The sequence below is a fragment of the Mercenaria mercenaria genome, chromosome 5 (assembly GCF_021730395.1).
Source record: "Mercenaria mercenaria strain notata chromosome 5, MADL_Memer_1, whole genome shotgun sequence".
Taxonomy (NCBI): Eukaryota; Metazoa; Mollusca; class Bivalvia; order Venerida; family Veneridae; genus Mercenaria; species Mercenaria mercenaria.
The window spans coordinates 80,293,261-80,309,614 of record NC_069365.1 but is presented as its reverse complement, the minus strand read 5'-3'; the positions used below and the strand labels follow the sequence as shown (position 1 = coordinate 80,309,614).

At 35.4% G+C, this 16,354-nt stretch overlaps 2 protein-coding genes across 2 annotated transcripts; one reads left to right on the top strand and one right to left on the bottom strand.

The window, feature by feature from the left end:
* Window positions 1-6,007: 6,007 nt before the first annotated feature.
* Window positions 6,008-8,342, top strand: LOC123558568 (uncharacterized). The gene is made up of 3 exons (XM_045350440.2): window positions 6,008-6,154; window positions 6,539-6,673; window positions 7,874-8,342. The coding sequence occupies exons 1-3, from the start codon at window positions 6,008-6,010 to the stop codon at window positions 8,048-8,050; spliced, it is 459 nt and encodes a 152-aa protein (XP_045206375.1). The 3' UTR covers window positions 8,051-8,342.
* A 3,191-nt stretch (window positions 8,343-11,533) lies between these two features.
* LOC123559161 (trafficking regulator of GLUT4 1-like) lies at window positions 11,534-14,988 on the bottom strand. The gene is made up of 4 exons (XM_045350979.2): window positions 14,936-14,988; window positions 14,352-14,494; window positions 13,791-13,913; window positions 11,534-13,467 (listed from the first exon to the last, which is right to left on the bottom strand). The coding sequence occupies exons 1-4, from the start codon at window positions 14,949-14,951 to the stop codon at window positions 13,336-13,338; spliced, it is 414 nt and encodes a 137-aa protein (XP_045206914.2). The 5' UTR covers window positions 14,952-14,988; the 3' UTR covers window positions 11,534-13,335.
* Between the last annotated feature and the right edge of the window lie 1,366 nt (window positions 14,989-16,354).

Genomic DNA, 16,354 nt, shown 5'->3' with positions numbered 1-16,354 from the left:
CGTTTCACAATGACGTCATTCAGTGCTATTGTCTGTGTATTAAATTTAGAGACAACCATATTCAAGGAAATTTGTTGAGATTACAGAATCTATTTAGAAAAAATGTTGTGCAACATCGAAACTGGACTCTGTAATAAAATTCAATCTGGAAGGAAACTGATGTAAAAACTAGTTCGTCAATATGGGAGGAGCTTAATTTTGATATCAGGTCAATGACCTGATAACAAAATAAAATATCAGACAAGTGATATCAGGCACTTTGCATAGTAGTTGCATGATAAATTTTCTAGAGCATCTACTTCAGATGCATGTAGTTACAGCTAAAGTTTTCTGTGGCAGAACATTTAATTCAGCCAAAAATCAACCTTTTATCTTTCCGCTGCTGTCGATGCTATCTTCGCTTTCTATTTTAACTGTTTCCTTTTCTGTTTTGTTTCTTTTTCTGCATATTCCATTTGTGTACGTACGATCTGTTTGCGCCTCTGCATATTGCATTGTTTATATCTCCACCACTAAAGCTGGAAAGTCGCCATACGACCTATCATGTGTCGGTGCGACGTTAAATCCAACAAAAAAAAACAATACTTGGAAGTTCTGCATCTATCACTTTTGTGTGAAACACGACTGTAAACGGGACCTTTGAGAATATTTTGTTTTGTCGTTCCAATTAACCAGCAAAAAATTCGAATTTCTTCACATACTAATACAATCGAGACTGAAACTGCTCAATCTCCTATACGAAGTCATTGAATCTTAACAATAGTGCATTTCATTTATATGGAATTATTTGTAAACTCAAATTTAAGTCAAGGAAGTTGAATGTGAAACAAAGGATGAATGAATAGTTGAATACAAAGTGTATTACTTCAGTTACGATGTGAACTGGTTTAGGCCAATAATTCCAATCAGATATATGATGCAGTTACCAGGACACACAAGGTTGTCATAATTAATTATTCAGTGCAACAGTTCCAAATCGTTAAACACTTCTATTTGTATTTGGGAATCATTTGAACTAAATCCAGTTTTCAGTTAAAGACTAAAAGATTAAAGATTTCGATCCATACCAGCAAATGCACGCTGTGGAATGTTTAAAAAAACAAAACAAAAAAAAAAAAAAAAACGACAATGCATAGTTGAGTATAGTAACAACTAGAATGTATATTGCTTTAAATCCGATTTGTCATTTGCAAGACGAACTATAATTTACGAATGGACACCTATGATCTTCCGTCAGTTATTAGGCCAGCAGGACTCAGCAAGGAACGTCAGACGTATCTATACCGCCACGTCAGGCCGCTGGTGAGACGTCCGTTTCAGGACGTTCTTTGTCCGCCCCCTGCGTCGGACGATTGATAATCACATGTGTAGTGTAACATGTAGATATTACAAATTTATCCTGAAATACCACTTAAAGTTAAATGACATTAGAAAACAGGAAATATGTTATTACTTATTTATTAACATGAATTGAAGTGACTAATCAATGAAATAATTTCGTTACAAAATGTGTAGTTTACTTTCGCGCAAGCCCCACATAGAATTTACTGGTAGTGTATACTCCATATCAGCGCACTGCAGTATGTGTAACTAATATTATTATATGTGTACATCGATGCTGCTAAGATAAGTAAATTGAAGGATTGCTTTATTTTGTGTCATCATGTTTTTTGTACGTTGACGTTACTAACGTCGACGTTTTTGACGTTACTTGACGTTCGTCTGGTAGAGTGGGTTACGATTTTGTATTTTTATGCAGGTATAGTTCATTTCAACCTATAGAAATATATACGTTGCAAGAAAGTTTTAAAAAACGTACTAACATATGATGAAATAAACTGAAAAAGTGAAAAAATTACGATAACGGCTGTTTATGCTTGACGCGGCTTAATTATCTATGGATTGGTAAGTCTTTAGTTCGATCCTTGGGTGAGGCGCAAGTTCTCCACGATGATTTAATAAATAAATAAAGTCAGCAGTTTCTTGCGGAGAACAGGTTTGTACACTTGTACAGAATCCAGGAACACTGGTTAGATTATCTGCCCGCCGTTGAATAACTGAAATACTGTTGAAGAAAACGGCTCAATGAATTTATCCTTTTTCCTATTATAGCAAACGCAGAATATACTTTAATTAGAAAACTATGATCGAGAATAAACTTGAAAAAGAAGAACATAAGATATATGCCCATTTTTATAACATTATCAAAATAATTCATTTGTCTATTCATTTTTAACATAAATGGATTTTGCACGTGATGATACAATTGCAAAATGAATAGGTTTAGATTGTAACTGTGCACAAAGCGCATCTGCGCAATCTGATCAGGATCCATGCTATTCGCTAACAGTTTCTCTAATTTAGCATAAAACTGCTGTTATTGCCTTCTTTTTTGTGAGGGGGGGGGGGGGAGGGGGGTGGGGGGGTTTAAAAGAAGAGAAAACGTGTTTTAACAGAGAGATTCTCGCGCTCGAGTGCTGTTATAAGACCTTGATATATATGCGCGTTCCGTGGCAAAGCGTAAACGTATAACGGCCCGAAAACGGATAATTCAAAAGGAAATGACGTCAACTTGAAAAACAACGCAGACATTCCCGCGCGTTTCATGGAAATTTACTGGCGTTGAACGACAATGCATTCATTTACTTGGTTTTACGCGTTTTATGCTAGAATAGCGTTGGCGCATGTTCTTTTCATGTGATAACATCTTCAGAATTCCTCGGGAATTGTTGGTACCCTCGCCCTACTGGGATCGGGTACCAACCAGTCCCTTGGGATTCTGCAGATGTTATAACACGAAATAACATGCGTTATCCCTACATTGCAATAGGCTTTGAAAGCGAACAGCATGGTTTCTGACAAGACTGCGCGGATGCGCAGGCTGGTCTGGATCCACGATGGTCGCAAACGTACTATATTGGTTCCCTCATGGCGTGGATCATTTGTTTGTTTCCATGCGAGATCAAACTATATTTTGGTTCTCGAAGAATAGGTTTTACATATTCACATATGTGAGTATGCAGCACACTACCATATTGAATTTGATGTTCCCGGATGAATTTATATTTCGAGATTACACGGAAATAACTAAATAACGGCTTCCTTTATCTAAACGGTTGGAAAAGCTGTAATTACCAAACAGGTGAAATTCAAGAATTGTTCGTCTCTTATTTTCTCTTAAGATCTCCATGATGTGATCTCCGTGATGATGAGATTTCCGTTTCCGTGATGTGAGTCATGTGACCTCAAACGTCACAGTATACACTTGAACAGTTTCCTGACTGATCTTTTCCTGACAAAACCCAGAAAGGTTGCAAAACCCAAAATATTTTTTGTTATGATTGATCAAAAGATATAAAAAAATTCCATCCGTTTCTTTGTCTTTGGGAGACATAATACTATAGATCTCAGACGGATTTCCATTTAGGAAAGAAGCCAGTTTTAGTTACTTCATTTTTTTAAAAATTAAAGAGTAGAGTTTATAGAGATACTTACTATGAAACAAAAGGTACAGCTGGGATGATATGTGTCGTAAGTTGGTTGGAAACTTTAGTCAATTGCAATATGACAAAACCTTAATTATACACCCGTTTCATACAAATTGGAGTTTTGACAATTAGGATAGTTAACCATGAGGTTAGATCTTAGATTGATAGCTGCATTAACTTCATAAATGTCAAGACATATGCGCATTTTATCATTTATCATTTGCTTCTGAAGTATCCACGATATATAGACACATTACTGTAAGTCAGACATTTTTAAACTTGAGCATTGTAATATAGATTTGATCATTTGTAAGCATGTTATTTAAACCTTTCTGAAACTTCTTACTTAATTTCCGTATAGTTGCCTTTAAAGGTAGTCCTCACTACCGAGCCAATAAAGGATATATAATACCAAGTTATAAATGAATAACTGTGGTTTTCAAATACATACATACTATAAGACTTCGGAAAATGTGTCAAGTCCAATAAAATCAATTCAGATCTTTTTCTTAACCCTTATCATGCTGGGCACGACTGATTCTGCCTTTACTACTAGTGTAGAGTCATGATCAGCCTCCACATCCGTGCAGTGTGATCAAGATCTACACTGTTCGACATTCAGTCAGTATCATTTTGGTAAGCACCCCTTTTGAACAGTTAATGGTAATGTCCAAATTGAAAGATGGACAGGTTCATTATAGAAATTCAGCATGGTAAGGGTTAAGCTGAAATTTGGATGTATTATTATGTGCAACATAGGACACATAATATGAACCGCGCCATGAGAAAAACAACATAGTGGGTTTGCGACCAGCATGGATCTTGACCAGCCTACGCATCCGCGCAGACCGGTCAGGATCCATGCTGTTCGCTTTCAAAGCCTATTACAATAAGAGAAACCATTAGCGAACAGCATGGATCCTAACCAGACTGCGCGGATGCGCAGGCTGGTCTGGATCCATGCTTGTCACAAAGCCACTATGTTGGTTTTCCCATGGTGCGGCTCAATTATATTAAACACAACAAAACTATTTAATATTTTCTAAGTAAATCGAATCTTGAAGAAAGTGTTTTATCACACAGTATAAAATCATATAGCTAGTTCGTTATTCCTTTCAATGAGTGTCATGTAAGTACAGGTATGACAGTAGGTATTGGTGTAATGTATTGATCTCTAGCAATACATCTATGAAATATACATTTTTTTAAAGTCAAACTTCCATTACTTTTTTATTCACCTAATTCTCAACAAGATTTTTCGTGAATTGCAGATTTATTTTGCAAGTTCTCGATATAAATAGTACATCATTTAAAACATCTCTGAGAATGGTAGTAGGATCTTTTTTAACAAAATATCTGTTCCAGCATCCGTTTTATGGCCAAAAATATATTTTTCCATTGTTGAAATTTGTAAAAATCAAAATTTTGAAAATATTTGTTAGCATAATATGGTATTGTCTTATAAATTATCTAAACAGAAATCAGGGGAAAACCCTTGTTACGGTAAAGGTGGATCAGCAATGCACGTGTCGATTCGATGTTTCTGCTTTTGTCGTCTTATAACATGGCTGTGAATTTTAAATTGTTAATGTTTGTGGGGGATCAAATGCGTGGACTTCGTTGTTCCTTTGATCCACGATAAATATCCAAATGAACAAATAAAGATGAAATCTACGAATTCATACCCTAGCAAAATAGCTGTTTCGGTCAAGAGCACGAAATTCCATGCTCACGAACTTAATTGATTTCACAGTGTATCAATTTAAGGTTTCTATTATTGATAAGTTATCAATTAATTCTAAATTTTGCTATGAGTAAATCAGTTGGAAATGATTGACTTTTAGATGTATTACATCGCACTCAAGCCTACCCTCCTTAAAAATGTAAAATGCTACTTTAGGTTTGAAGTTTTTATAGTTATGGAATTGGACTTTCAAAGTTTATGGAATCTCAAACATATTTTTCTTTATTTATTTTTTTTCTAGAAAATAACCAACCAACCGACGGTTACACTGGTACGAATAACAGAATGGAGACGAACCTCCTCTATTCGACGAGTCTTTAACGTCACTTAACCAGACAGCTAGTAGCAAATCAAAATAATCTGAGAAATATATGAACAATTTAAACAAAATGAAATGACTTCCCTTAAAACTGAAAGACTAGATCCGAAACCTTTCCTAACATGATTATTTGGTCTGGTTCTTGATTGATATCAATTAATTAAGAAAATCGTGATATATTCCCTTTTTTATTTAAATATTAAGATTTTTCGCTACACTGCAACGTTTAAAGCAAGATCACTAGGATAATGAATAAATTAAGAAACTAAACAGTGATAAAATATCGCTTATTTTTCGTTTTAAATATCTTAACAATTATTACCTAGCAATATTTTTGTATCAGTTATGACTGATTGTAAATATAATTGAAAGTGATTTTTTTTGGTTGGAGATGTGGATTTCGGTGAAGGTTGACTTCGTTAATGCCTTTTGGAGTTTCGTTTTTACAATTTATTAATGAATTCAATGTTCTTAGGACACTGTCAGTCAGAGGATGGTTTCATTGGAACAGAAGCTAGTTACAACAATGATGCGACACCACCACACCAGCCTTTAGTGATACAGCAACAGAACTCCGTCCCCAGAGAGTCAGCTGCATATGTAGTCAGTGTTATTCAGTCTCTTTTATATTTTGTAAATTAAATTCTAGCACAAAACTGCATCATTGCCATTTTAAAGGGTGTTTTAGCGTTTGTTAACAACAAGGAGATCACGTGCTCTGAACACACATTTATATATATGTGCGTTCCACGAAACTTAAATGTATAACGGCTCTATAATGCAAAATTAAAACGAGTCTAAACGGAAATGAAATTTAGCTTTTCACACGTTTCATGCTAGTAATTGTTAACGTATGTTTTACTTTTTCGTATTACAGCATCTGCAGAATCCCTTGGGCTACTTTGATCCCTACCTCACTCGAGCACCAACAAGCCCCACGGGATTCTGTAAATGATATAAAAATGAAAATTTAAGTCTTTTCTTCAGGTTGTAAATCAACCACAAAGAACTGTTGCAATGATATATCCAAGGCGACATACTAATTACACGATACCGTCTATACTTGCATGTCTGTTTTGCTGTTGGCCTTTAGGTTTGGCTGCTGTCATTCATGCAAATAAGGTAGGATTATTATTTTCAACAACGAAATATTTATCTTTCAAGGTAGTGGACCCGTAATGACAATCGACGAATTACGTATGCTCCGCACGCGATTTCGTCATTCTTCTGTTGTTTTTTGTTGTTGTTTTTTTTTGTTTTGTTTTTTTTGTCTTTTTTTTTCGTAAAGCTGTCCGCGCATTGAGGTACGATTACGGCCAAATAATGCCGAACTGGTTATCGTGAATACGTAATCGCACGGAAATTGCCGAGTGTCATTTAGGATCCACTAAGGAAATTGCCGAGTGTCATTTCGGATCCACTACGGAAATTGGTGAGTGTCATTTCGGATCCACTACGGAAATTGCTGAGTGTCATTTCGGATCCACTACGGGAATTGCCGAGTGTCATTTATGATCCACTTCGGTAATTGCCGAGTGCCATTTCGGATCCACTACGGAAATTGCCGAGTGTCATTTAGGATCCACTACGGAAATTGCCGAATGTCATTTCGGATCCGCTACGGAAATTGCCGAGTGTCATTTCGGATCCGCTACGGGTATTGCCGAGTGTCATTTCGAATCCAAAGGGAAATTACTGAGTGTCATTTCGGATCCAAACGGAAATTGCCGAGTGTCATTTCGGATCCGCTACGGAAATTGCCGAGTGTCAGTTCGGATCCAAACGGAAATTGCCGAGTGTCATTTCGGATCCACTACCTTAAATTACATTTAACAACCCAGCTATAACAAACGATTTTGTACGTCTACATATTTTATCAGTATCCATGCATTCATAAAATATTTGCAATTCTTCCTGCATGAAATACCTTGTGTACTGATGTATGCCATATTGCCATAGCCTACGTATTCGGTCTTTTGCAATGTTGGTTGCCAATACATAACCAGACCCAGACTCCGTTTCGTTCAGGCTGTCCTCGAGAGGTAATGGAAAGTGCACCGCATCTTTGCACGAGCTTAGGCGAAAGTCAACATTAAATTGACTTTATGGTCCCAAAAACATGAAGCTGAAGTTAGTCAAAACGGAGAAATCATTTGCCTTTTGTACATTAAATGAATGAAACTTCGTATATCATTTACCCATGTCCATTATTGATAGGTAAGATTTAAGTATCCCTGTGTTTTCTTCAGATCAGAAAATGTTCAAATACTGAGATATCAGACAGACTAAAACCAACTTACTGAGTAATTATATATTTCGTAGGCAAATGAACGTGCGGCAGTGGGTGACTACGAGAGAGCTGAAAGGTCGGCAATTCAGGCTAGGAACCTATTGATAACCAGCATTATCGTCGGTATCGTTGTCACAGCATTTTATATCATTATATATGTTGCACAATTTAACGCTGCACAACAGAAATTACAGCAGTTACAGAAATAAATGTGTTATATGATAAGAGATATAATTAAGATTTTCTAAACTCCTACTGGTGATACGCTGCACACAAGTTTTCATAACGATAAAACAATGAAAAGAATTTTTGTATATAGTTACATTATATATGTTATACTGTGTTGTATCATAAAAGAAAGTTGGTAGTGTTGCATTTTATTTTTCTGATTCATATTCTTCAGTGCATTTATTTCAAAATGAGTTGTGTTTTTTTTTAGATCAGAGCATATATTTCTTTTGCTTTAACCTTGCAAATTTATGTAAATAAAAGTGAAGTTCGCATTTTGATTATTTCTTTCTTGAAAATACTTCACATCATACATGTACTATCTGATACAAAGAATAGTAGTGCTGACAGTAGCGATTTCTTTAAAGTTTCAACAGACAAGAAACAATTTTGTTCAAGGGTTAGCCTGGCTCTCCGCCTGCATGGTTATTTTTTTAAATACTGCAACATTTTTAGTAAATGTTAAGCCTTTAAAATAGAACATATTTACCCGATGGCCAAATCTATCTTCGGAGTCACGGGCAATAAAAATGTCCATATAGAAACAGCCTGTGGGAGTTACTTCCTCTTTAAATTATAAAAAAACATAGGGACGGGAGCCAGTCTATTTAAGGGTATGAATAGAAATATTGAAAAGATAGAATCGCTAGCTGCAAAACAGTCACAATACATCGGCGAGATCAGAAATGTCAGAAGAAACACAACAATTACATAAGAACGTGTGACCTGGGTAGAGAGGTGGTTTGATAAACACAGCAAAATACTGAAAATGTTTTCTTTTACCTATCCAGTCCATAACAAATGTCTTTAAAAAATCCCTCGCCCAAGCGGTCCAACACCAAGGTAAGGTAACATAGCCGTAGACTATTTGATAAACGACATTGTGTCTGAAATCATTAGTCCTCCACCTCTGATTCATGTGGGGAAGTTGGCAGTTACTTGCGGAGAAAAGGTCTGTACTGGTACAGAATCCAGGAACACTGTTTAGGTTAACTGCCCGCCGTTACTTGACTGAAATACTGTTGAAAAACGGCGTTAAACCCAAAACAAACAAACACACAAACATAGCCGTAGAAATGGCCAATCGCTTAGAATCGCTTCGTAGCCATAACTATAGTGACATAGATGATCCGAAGCGACCTCATATTGTAAAAGTCCAGGACTACACTGATACATATGGCATATGTGATCACGCATACAAGTTCAAAGGAACCTTTTTCAGCATGGCAGAGACTACAGACTACTACCGTGAGATCATGAATTCACAGCCGGCATGAAACGACAAAAAGCTGCTTTTTTGTTAGGTCTAACGACGCATCGACACATTTGTAAGTCGTATGGTGACTTTCCAGCTTTGAAGCAGGAAGACCCCAGGTGCCCCCTCCCCCTGCGCCCTTCCGTGCATCATTTCATCACAGACGGGCTGAACTACCGACCTTTAGTATGCAAGCTTGATGTCTTCCTCCCATGAAGAATTCAACGCCCCGATGGAGGTTCGAAGCCACCTAGGTGCGGGGAAAGTGATTTGAAGTCAGAGACCTTAATCACTTGGCCACGGGGCCCCTTCAAAAGATTATAGTGAAATATTCGGCTAAACTGTATGCCAATCATCGCCTGACAACGATATGTTTCCAAAATGTAACAGGTTTGACGTATTGAATGAATTGTGGATTGCTATTTTAACCGTCTGATTTTGAAACGAGCAGACGAAAGGCTACCACGAAAATGATGGACATGTTGATCATATCGCTGTTGAAAACATAGCATAGAACTCAGCAAACGTACTCGAAACAGACGATAAAAACAAACATGATATCAAAGTTTCAGTATTCACGTGTACGTTAAAACAACTTATTTGAAAATAACGAAACTATCTAAGATACATTCCTGGGACTCCTACCATGGTAGAATCACCAGAAAGAAACGCAATGAATTTCAACACGAACAAACAACATAAATCCATCAAAAACACACAGAATAATACAACTTATATCGCAAATATCGTCAGTCGTGTTAGCAATAGTCAGGGAGGAGAACAAAATGCGACTTTCGATGCAAATTTCATATATTAATTGGATGATGAAAAAAATGCCTTAGCAAAGAGGCGAACCAGAATCTCGAGCCTATGATACTTAATTTAGACATTTTTGTATTGGTGATTGTTTTAAAAAAATGTAGAAGAGGCATTTACAATGTATGATAATATTGTAATTGAAATATTGTATATAGCTTAATTTCTTCAAAACTGAAGAGCATATTTTACAGACATATTCATGAAACATATGAGTATAACAGAGTGGTGCCTGTGTATTTATACAATTACAGTTAGACTCTAAGCCGTACAATAATTAAGATTTCAAATACGCATGCAATGTATCAAAAATATATATAAGTAGAGAGAATTTATACGAACCATTCGCTACCACAATACACCAATTACGGCCATAAGAGTCAAGCAATACAAACGGACGTGCATGTTCCACAACAAATCCACTATCCCAAATTAGATTAGTTTCGATTCACGCCCGGATTGTACTTTACACTGGCACTTGTTCAACATTTGCATATATATTTAAATCTCTGCTATAATTTCACACAAAGCAGCAGTGACATTTTATTCTTTTTTAACTGATTTTAACGGACAAGAGAAGCGATGTATTTGTTTTCTCTGAAAAGCAATTTTGCCTAAAACAATGAAATTTATGACAATGAAATCAACTGATTTCACATTTTGCAGAAGACAAATAAATCCGAAGGGTATATTGAAGGATGAGATCTTGTATCTTATACAGGTACACTTTCCCAAACGCTAGGTCAAACTTTTTGTCTTGGCCAGGCCCCCTGGAAATTGTTATCTGTATAGCAAAATATAGCGTTTTGTAAAATATTAACTTGAAATGAGCATGGTTACCTGGAAAAGTCTTTCAATAGTATCTTTATTCTAAAATTCCAAAGGGCTATAACTAAGTTTTGGTCTGATCCTTTGAAAACTGTTGAAGAAGTTATCTAGACAAAACTTATATCAATAGCAGCCAATAAATAGCATAAAATTTTGAAGGGCAGTAACTCCTAAACCTGGCATAGCGCATTCATTTCTTGACAATATGTGCAAGTTCATTTTATACTGATGTATTTCTGTACGTTTGGGTCAGATCCCTTGGGAACTGTAGGAGTTGTCAGCAGTATTGAGCCAATATACGGCATTCTTTAATACTTCAAAAGGCCACTTCTCCTAAATCAAGCATGGTACATTAATATCCTGACAATATGCGCAAGTTCACTTCATAATGATGCACTCCTGTTTGGGTCAAATTGCCGTTTGAAAACTGTATAAGTTATCTAGACAAAGATTGGACGGACAAGGCAGCAACTATATTTAATCCCCCAAACCCAATCCAATTTTTTCGGGGAGCGTAAAGTACAATACAATTAGGAACTGTTTTTTTTTCTTTTTGGAATTGTTTCACAAACGTGGAACAACCCGTTTATTCTTTCATTTCAACATATACATTAGTAATAACATACATTGATATTTGAGTATGAGACAATATATGAGATATACATCTGAGCAATACTTTCTTGATACATAGTAACTTGAATACACAATCACATATTCTTTAAAAAAGCTTTCAAAGTATACGGATTAATATTCCTATTTTCATAATAGTTGATGAAAACTAGAATATCATAATATAGAATGTTCCAAATGTTTAAAGCTTTTGTTCGTCTTCCGCTCATAAAATAAGTTTTGTATAAGCAATATGAAATACAATTTAGCAATAAATTTATATTGTCATATTCACGGAGTTCTATCTTGTATCCAATAATCAAACATTTCAGATTCCTAAATGATTTATTAAAACCACATCTATTAAATGTAACTTCAGTTTTTGACCAGAAGGTATCTAAATATTTACAACCAAGGAAAAAGTGATCAAAGTCTTCAAACACATTACAATATTTACATAATGGACTATTTTCTATTAAGAACTGTTACGCAACTGTCGTGCCTTGGCAATGCAGATGTAATTCCTTTTCTACGTCTGATTTCAGATCTTATTTCAATACATCAAACACATTGGACTAACAAATTAACTGAAAAATAAAATGTGTAATACATGTATATTTCTTAATAACAATATTGTTTAAAATATAAAATGAATGTAACGTTATGTGTAAACCCAAGAAAATTGGTATAAGACATAAGACATCCTACAATTTTTGTTACAGGTGTTAACCTTTTCTTAATTTTCTGTTCAGATTTAACATGTTATGTTGATGGGAAATTAATGAGTTTAAATTTGATAATGTGACATTATAATCTAATCAACTGCCTCTTTCAATGAGAAATGTTTACATACACTACAAATGTGTATTTTGCATACTATTAGAAATATTGCTTTCATAATTATTATCTACAATATTGTTGCAATGATATCAAAAAACATCATTTCACTTGGATTGCATACGTACTCTGGTGTTTTCACCAAAAAATGAAAAAATAAAATAATCTTTTCTCTGAAATTGCATGGAAAACAAAAACAAATAATCTTGTCTCTGTGATAGCAAGCGCACACTGGCGTCCTTCACAAAATATAAATACAATGTCAACAAAACATCTGTCAAAATTTACAACCAAATTTTTAATAAGAACTGGATATGAACACGTGTATACACAGACAAAACAAAGTAAGGGGAAGGGGTTGTGGATGTCTGACAAGAGCTGGTGGTTCAAAATACCTTATGAGAGCCCCTTGCTCGTTTTGAGGTTGCCCCATAAGGTTTAATCTCACCCAAAGTCTATTACGTGTGTTTTTTGTTTTTATTTATTTTTGCCAATATTTTCGGACGTTTTCGTTTATTTACGCAATATTTGTATTCTGTAAATATCTTTATTACTAAAATAACATATACAGTTAACCAATGACACGGTGGTGATGTGGTAAGGTGTTTGACTTCCATGCACGTTACCATGCGTTCGAAATCACCATGTATCACTTTTATCAATCTCCTCTTGTTGATTTTTCTTTCTGGAAACGCTAATGTGAGCAACCCGGGTTATTTTTTTTGTATTAATAATACATGAGTATTGAACAAAAAAAATCAACACAGTTTAACATCATTAAATAAAATAGAAAAAAAATCCACAGGCCGCTCAACACAACAAAAACTAAAATAATGCAGGCTCGGTTTGATTGAGCTTGTTCATAAAAGTCTTAACAGAAGTGTGTCCGTTACAATAAGGCCACTTCTGATATTGCTGTCGTTAAGTTGTAATAACTGCCGCAACAGTGATGCAAGAGATTCCAAGGACAACACTGATAATCACAAGGATCCCAGCGATGTCTGACATCCTTCTAGCTTCTTCGTATTTTCCTTCACCTGCCAGAGTGTTGGCCTGAGAAAATTAACAAAACGGAAATTTGCAAATTGACCCAAATAAGAATTCTAACATTATTTCTGACAACTGAGATCTGTATTAATAAATTTTTCATAAATCATCTGAATCACCTTAATTAATACTGATACATCTTGTGTTTTACTGATTCCAACGAGGTATACATGTTGCTTTAGTGGTGTACGTCTTTTATTTAGAACGAAGAGTAAAGGATTCGCACCTTACTTGTGTAGTAGATTGCACACAAACCTGTAGATCAGGAACAACAAAGACATGTAAAAAATTTAAGTAGTAGAGAAGGTTGAAGAGTAAAAAGCACATACCTTTATAGCGTAGAAGACTGCAAACAGACCAGAAGGCCAAAAGCAACAAAAACATGCAAATATTGAAGGTAGGAGTAAGTCTGGAGGCCGAGTCTGTATGATCACAGTCCCAACTGGTTGTGTCTGATTGATGAGAAAAAGAGAAGATAAAATCTGTTAAATAGATCAATATATGACGGATTATCTTCTATAATGTGATCATTTATAACAAAAGAAGGGCTACCAGTGATACAGTGCAATCCTACACAGTTTTATTCATGGGAACATTTTTCTTTATTTTCACACAGTTTGGACCAGTAAACAAATTTTATACCGATAAACAATTGCCTAGTGGATGGATGTTTAGTAGACATTACTGGCCTCCGATCTAATTCATTCCAATATCCGCTGTTTTGCTAATCAGCTTTTTAAAGTCTAATTGACCTAACGAATGTGTATCGGTTACCAATGTGCGTTACTGTGTCATGTTCATAAAATTTTAGCCTGGAAAAGAGATTTCGTGATGAAACAAATGCCTAGCATTAATTCACAAATGTGTTTAAATTCATGAATTAAACTGACCATATGTGTAGTCGACTGATACAGTACTGAAGACTGGTCAAAACCTGTCTGTTGATATTGTGTTACAGCCTGGTATGAGGGCAAAATACCTTCTCTGGACGCGGTGTAGCTGCTTATGTATTTATTCTCTAGTTGGTCATAACCTGTAGAGATTTTAATAACATATCTGGACATTAGACATTCGAATGAAAGTGTAAACCGGTTACTTTGGCTAGAATCCTTAAACAATAGTTCAACAAAACAGTTTTCTTAGGAGAAAAATTACTCGAGCTATCAAGGATGGATTTCGAGTGACCCGAATACACAAGTATAGAAATTAAAAAGAAAACAGGATGGGACAGCATCAATGCTCAAATAAACACGAGTGCCCGAGGCGTCAATGCTTGAGTGAACATTGTTTCAACTAAAGTAATTAAAGCGGGATAAAATATAGCAGGGAAGTTGCCTTTCTCTAACTGTTCAGAATTAAAAAGTCCGAAGTAAGCATCAAAGTCTTTAAACATTTAAATAAGATTATATGCAGTGCCAAATTACGTACCAAAATCTAGTACATAATTATGTAATATGAAATTAGATATATGTACCTGCTCTCTCCGCCATTTTGTCAGGTAAACTGAATACATTTTATACAACTGCGGATACGCTCAACTAGTTATGTACAGGGAAGAGAAAATACATACATACAGTTTAACTACGTGATATGACTTCGGTCAACTTTGCTTATGAATCAGAAAATTAAATACAAGGGCTGTAATAGTTATTACGAGAAATGGTGGGCAGACAAGTCAATTATCGGTCGGAAATCTATACAAGTCTTGTTTTGGTATGATTTGAAACCGGTGCGAGTCTATCAATTCAGCAGCATGTAAGATTTTTTGAATAAGAAAAATAACAAATTAGATTTGATCATTACAAACGTTTTCGATAAAGCCTTATTTGGAAATACAACTAATATATTTAACTATAACGATATACAGGAATGCACATTTGCAAATGAATCAAAAAGACATATATATTCGAAGTTATTCGCAAAAGATTTTGATATGATATATCTCAATCCTTACATCGGTGCAAAAGACAGTTACTAGCCATGAAGTACAGATAACGTTGTTATCGCCAAGGCTCCAAAGTCCTGTTCTTCCTTCGGGTAATGAAATGCATTTATGAATATAATAGCTCTGTGGCGTTTTCATCACCGAGACCACAAATGCCTGCTCCTTTCTCAAACAGTAAAAGGTACTTTTGACTATATTAGCCATGGAGCAAAGAGGTTCCTACGTCCCGTACTCTTCGAAGGCAATAACAGTATATATAGATATACTAGCCACGGGACGTTCTCATCACCAAAACCCCAGATTTCGCAGTAAAAAAGACAAACGTTATATCAGTATTGGCTAATAAATAGCATAAATTTTAAAAGGCAGTAACTCTTAAACCTGGCATAGTGCATTCATTACTTGACAATATGTGCACGTTCATTTTATATTGATCCAAGGGGCCACAACTCCTAAATCAAGCATGGTACATTAATATACTGCCAGTATGCGCAAGTTCACTTCATATTGATACATTTATGTTTGTGTCAAATCGCCGTTTGAAAACTGTATGAGTTATCTAGACAAAGATTGGACGGACAAGGCAGCAACTATATTTAATCCACCTCCCCCAAACCCAACCTAGTTTTTTCGTGGAGCGTAAAGTACATTATGAATCCGTATAATTAGGAACTGTAGCACAACTGTCGTGCCTCGGCAATGCAGGAGTAATTTCTTTTCTACAACTGAATTTCAGATCTGCTTTCAATACATCAAACACATGGGCTAACAAATCAGCTGAAAGATAGAGTGGATAATATTCCTTAATAACAATATTGTTTAGAATATAAAATGAATATAGACGAGAAAATTGGTATAGGACATAAGACGTCCTGCCTTCTCTTACAGGTGTTATTTTTTTTTTCAATTTTCTGCTCAGATTTAACATGTTAGGTTGATGGAAAATTG

Coding starts and splice junctions, on each gene's coding strand:
- LOC123559161 (XM_045350979.2), bottom strand. Junction 13,914..14,351: donor ATCAGTCGACTACACATATG/GTCAGTTTAATT, acceptor CTCATCAATCAG/ACACAACCAGTTGGGACTGT. Junction 13,468..13,790: donor CAGTCTTCTACGCTATAAAG/GTATGTGCTTTT, acceptor TAATTTTCTCAG/GCCAACACTCTGGCAGGTGA.
- LOC123558568 (XM_045350440.2), top strand. CDS start 6,008: ATGAATTCAATGTTCTTAGGACACTGTCAGTCAGAGGATGGTTTCATT. Junction 6,155..6,538: donor GAGAGTCAGCTGCATATGTA/GTCAGTGTTATT, acceptor TCTTTTCTTCAG/GTTGTAAATCAACCACAAAG. Junction 6,674..7,873: donor CTGTCATTCATGCAAATAAG/GTAGGATTATTA, acceptor TATATTTCGTAG/GCAAATGAACGTGCGGCAGT.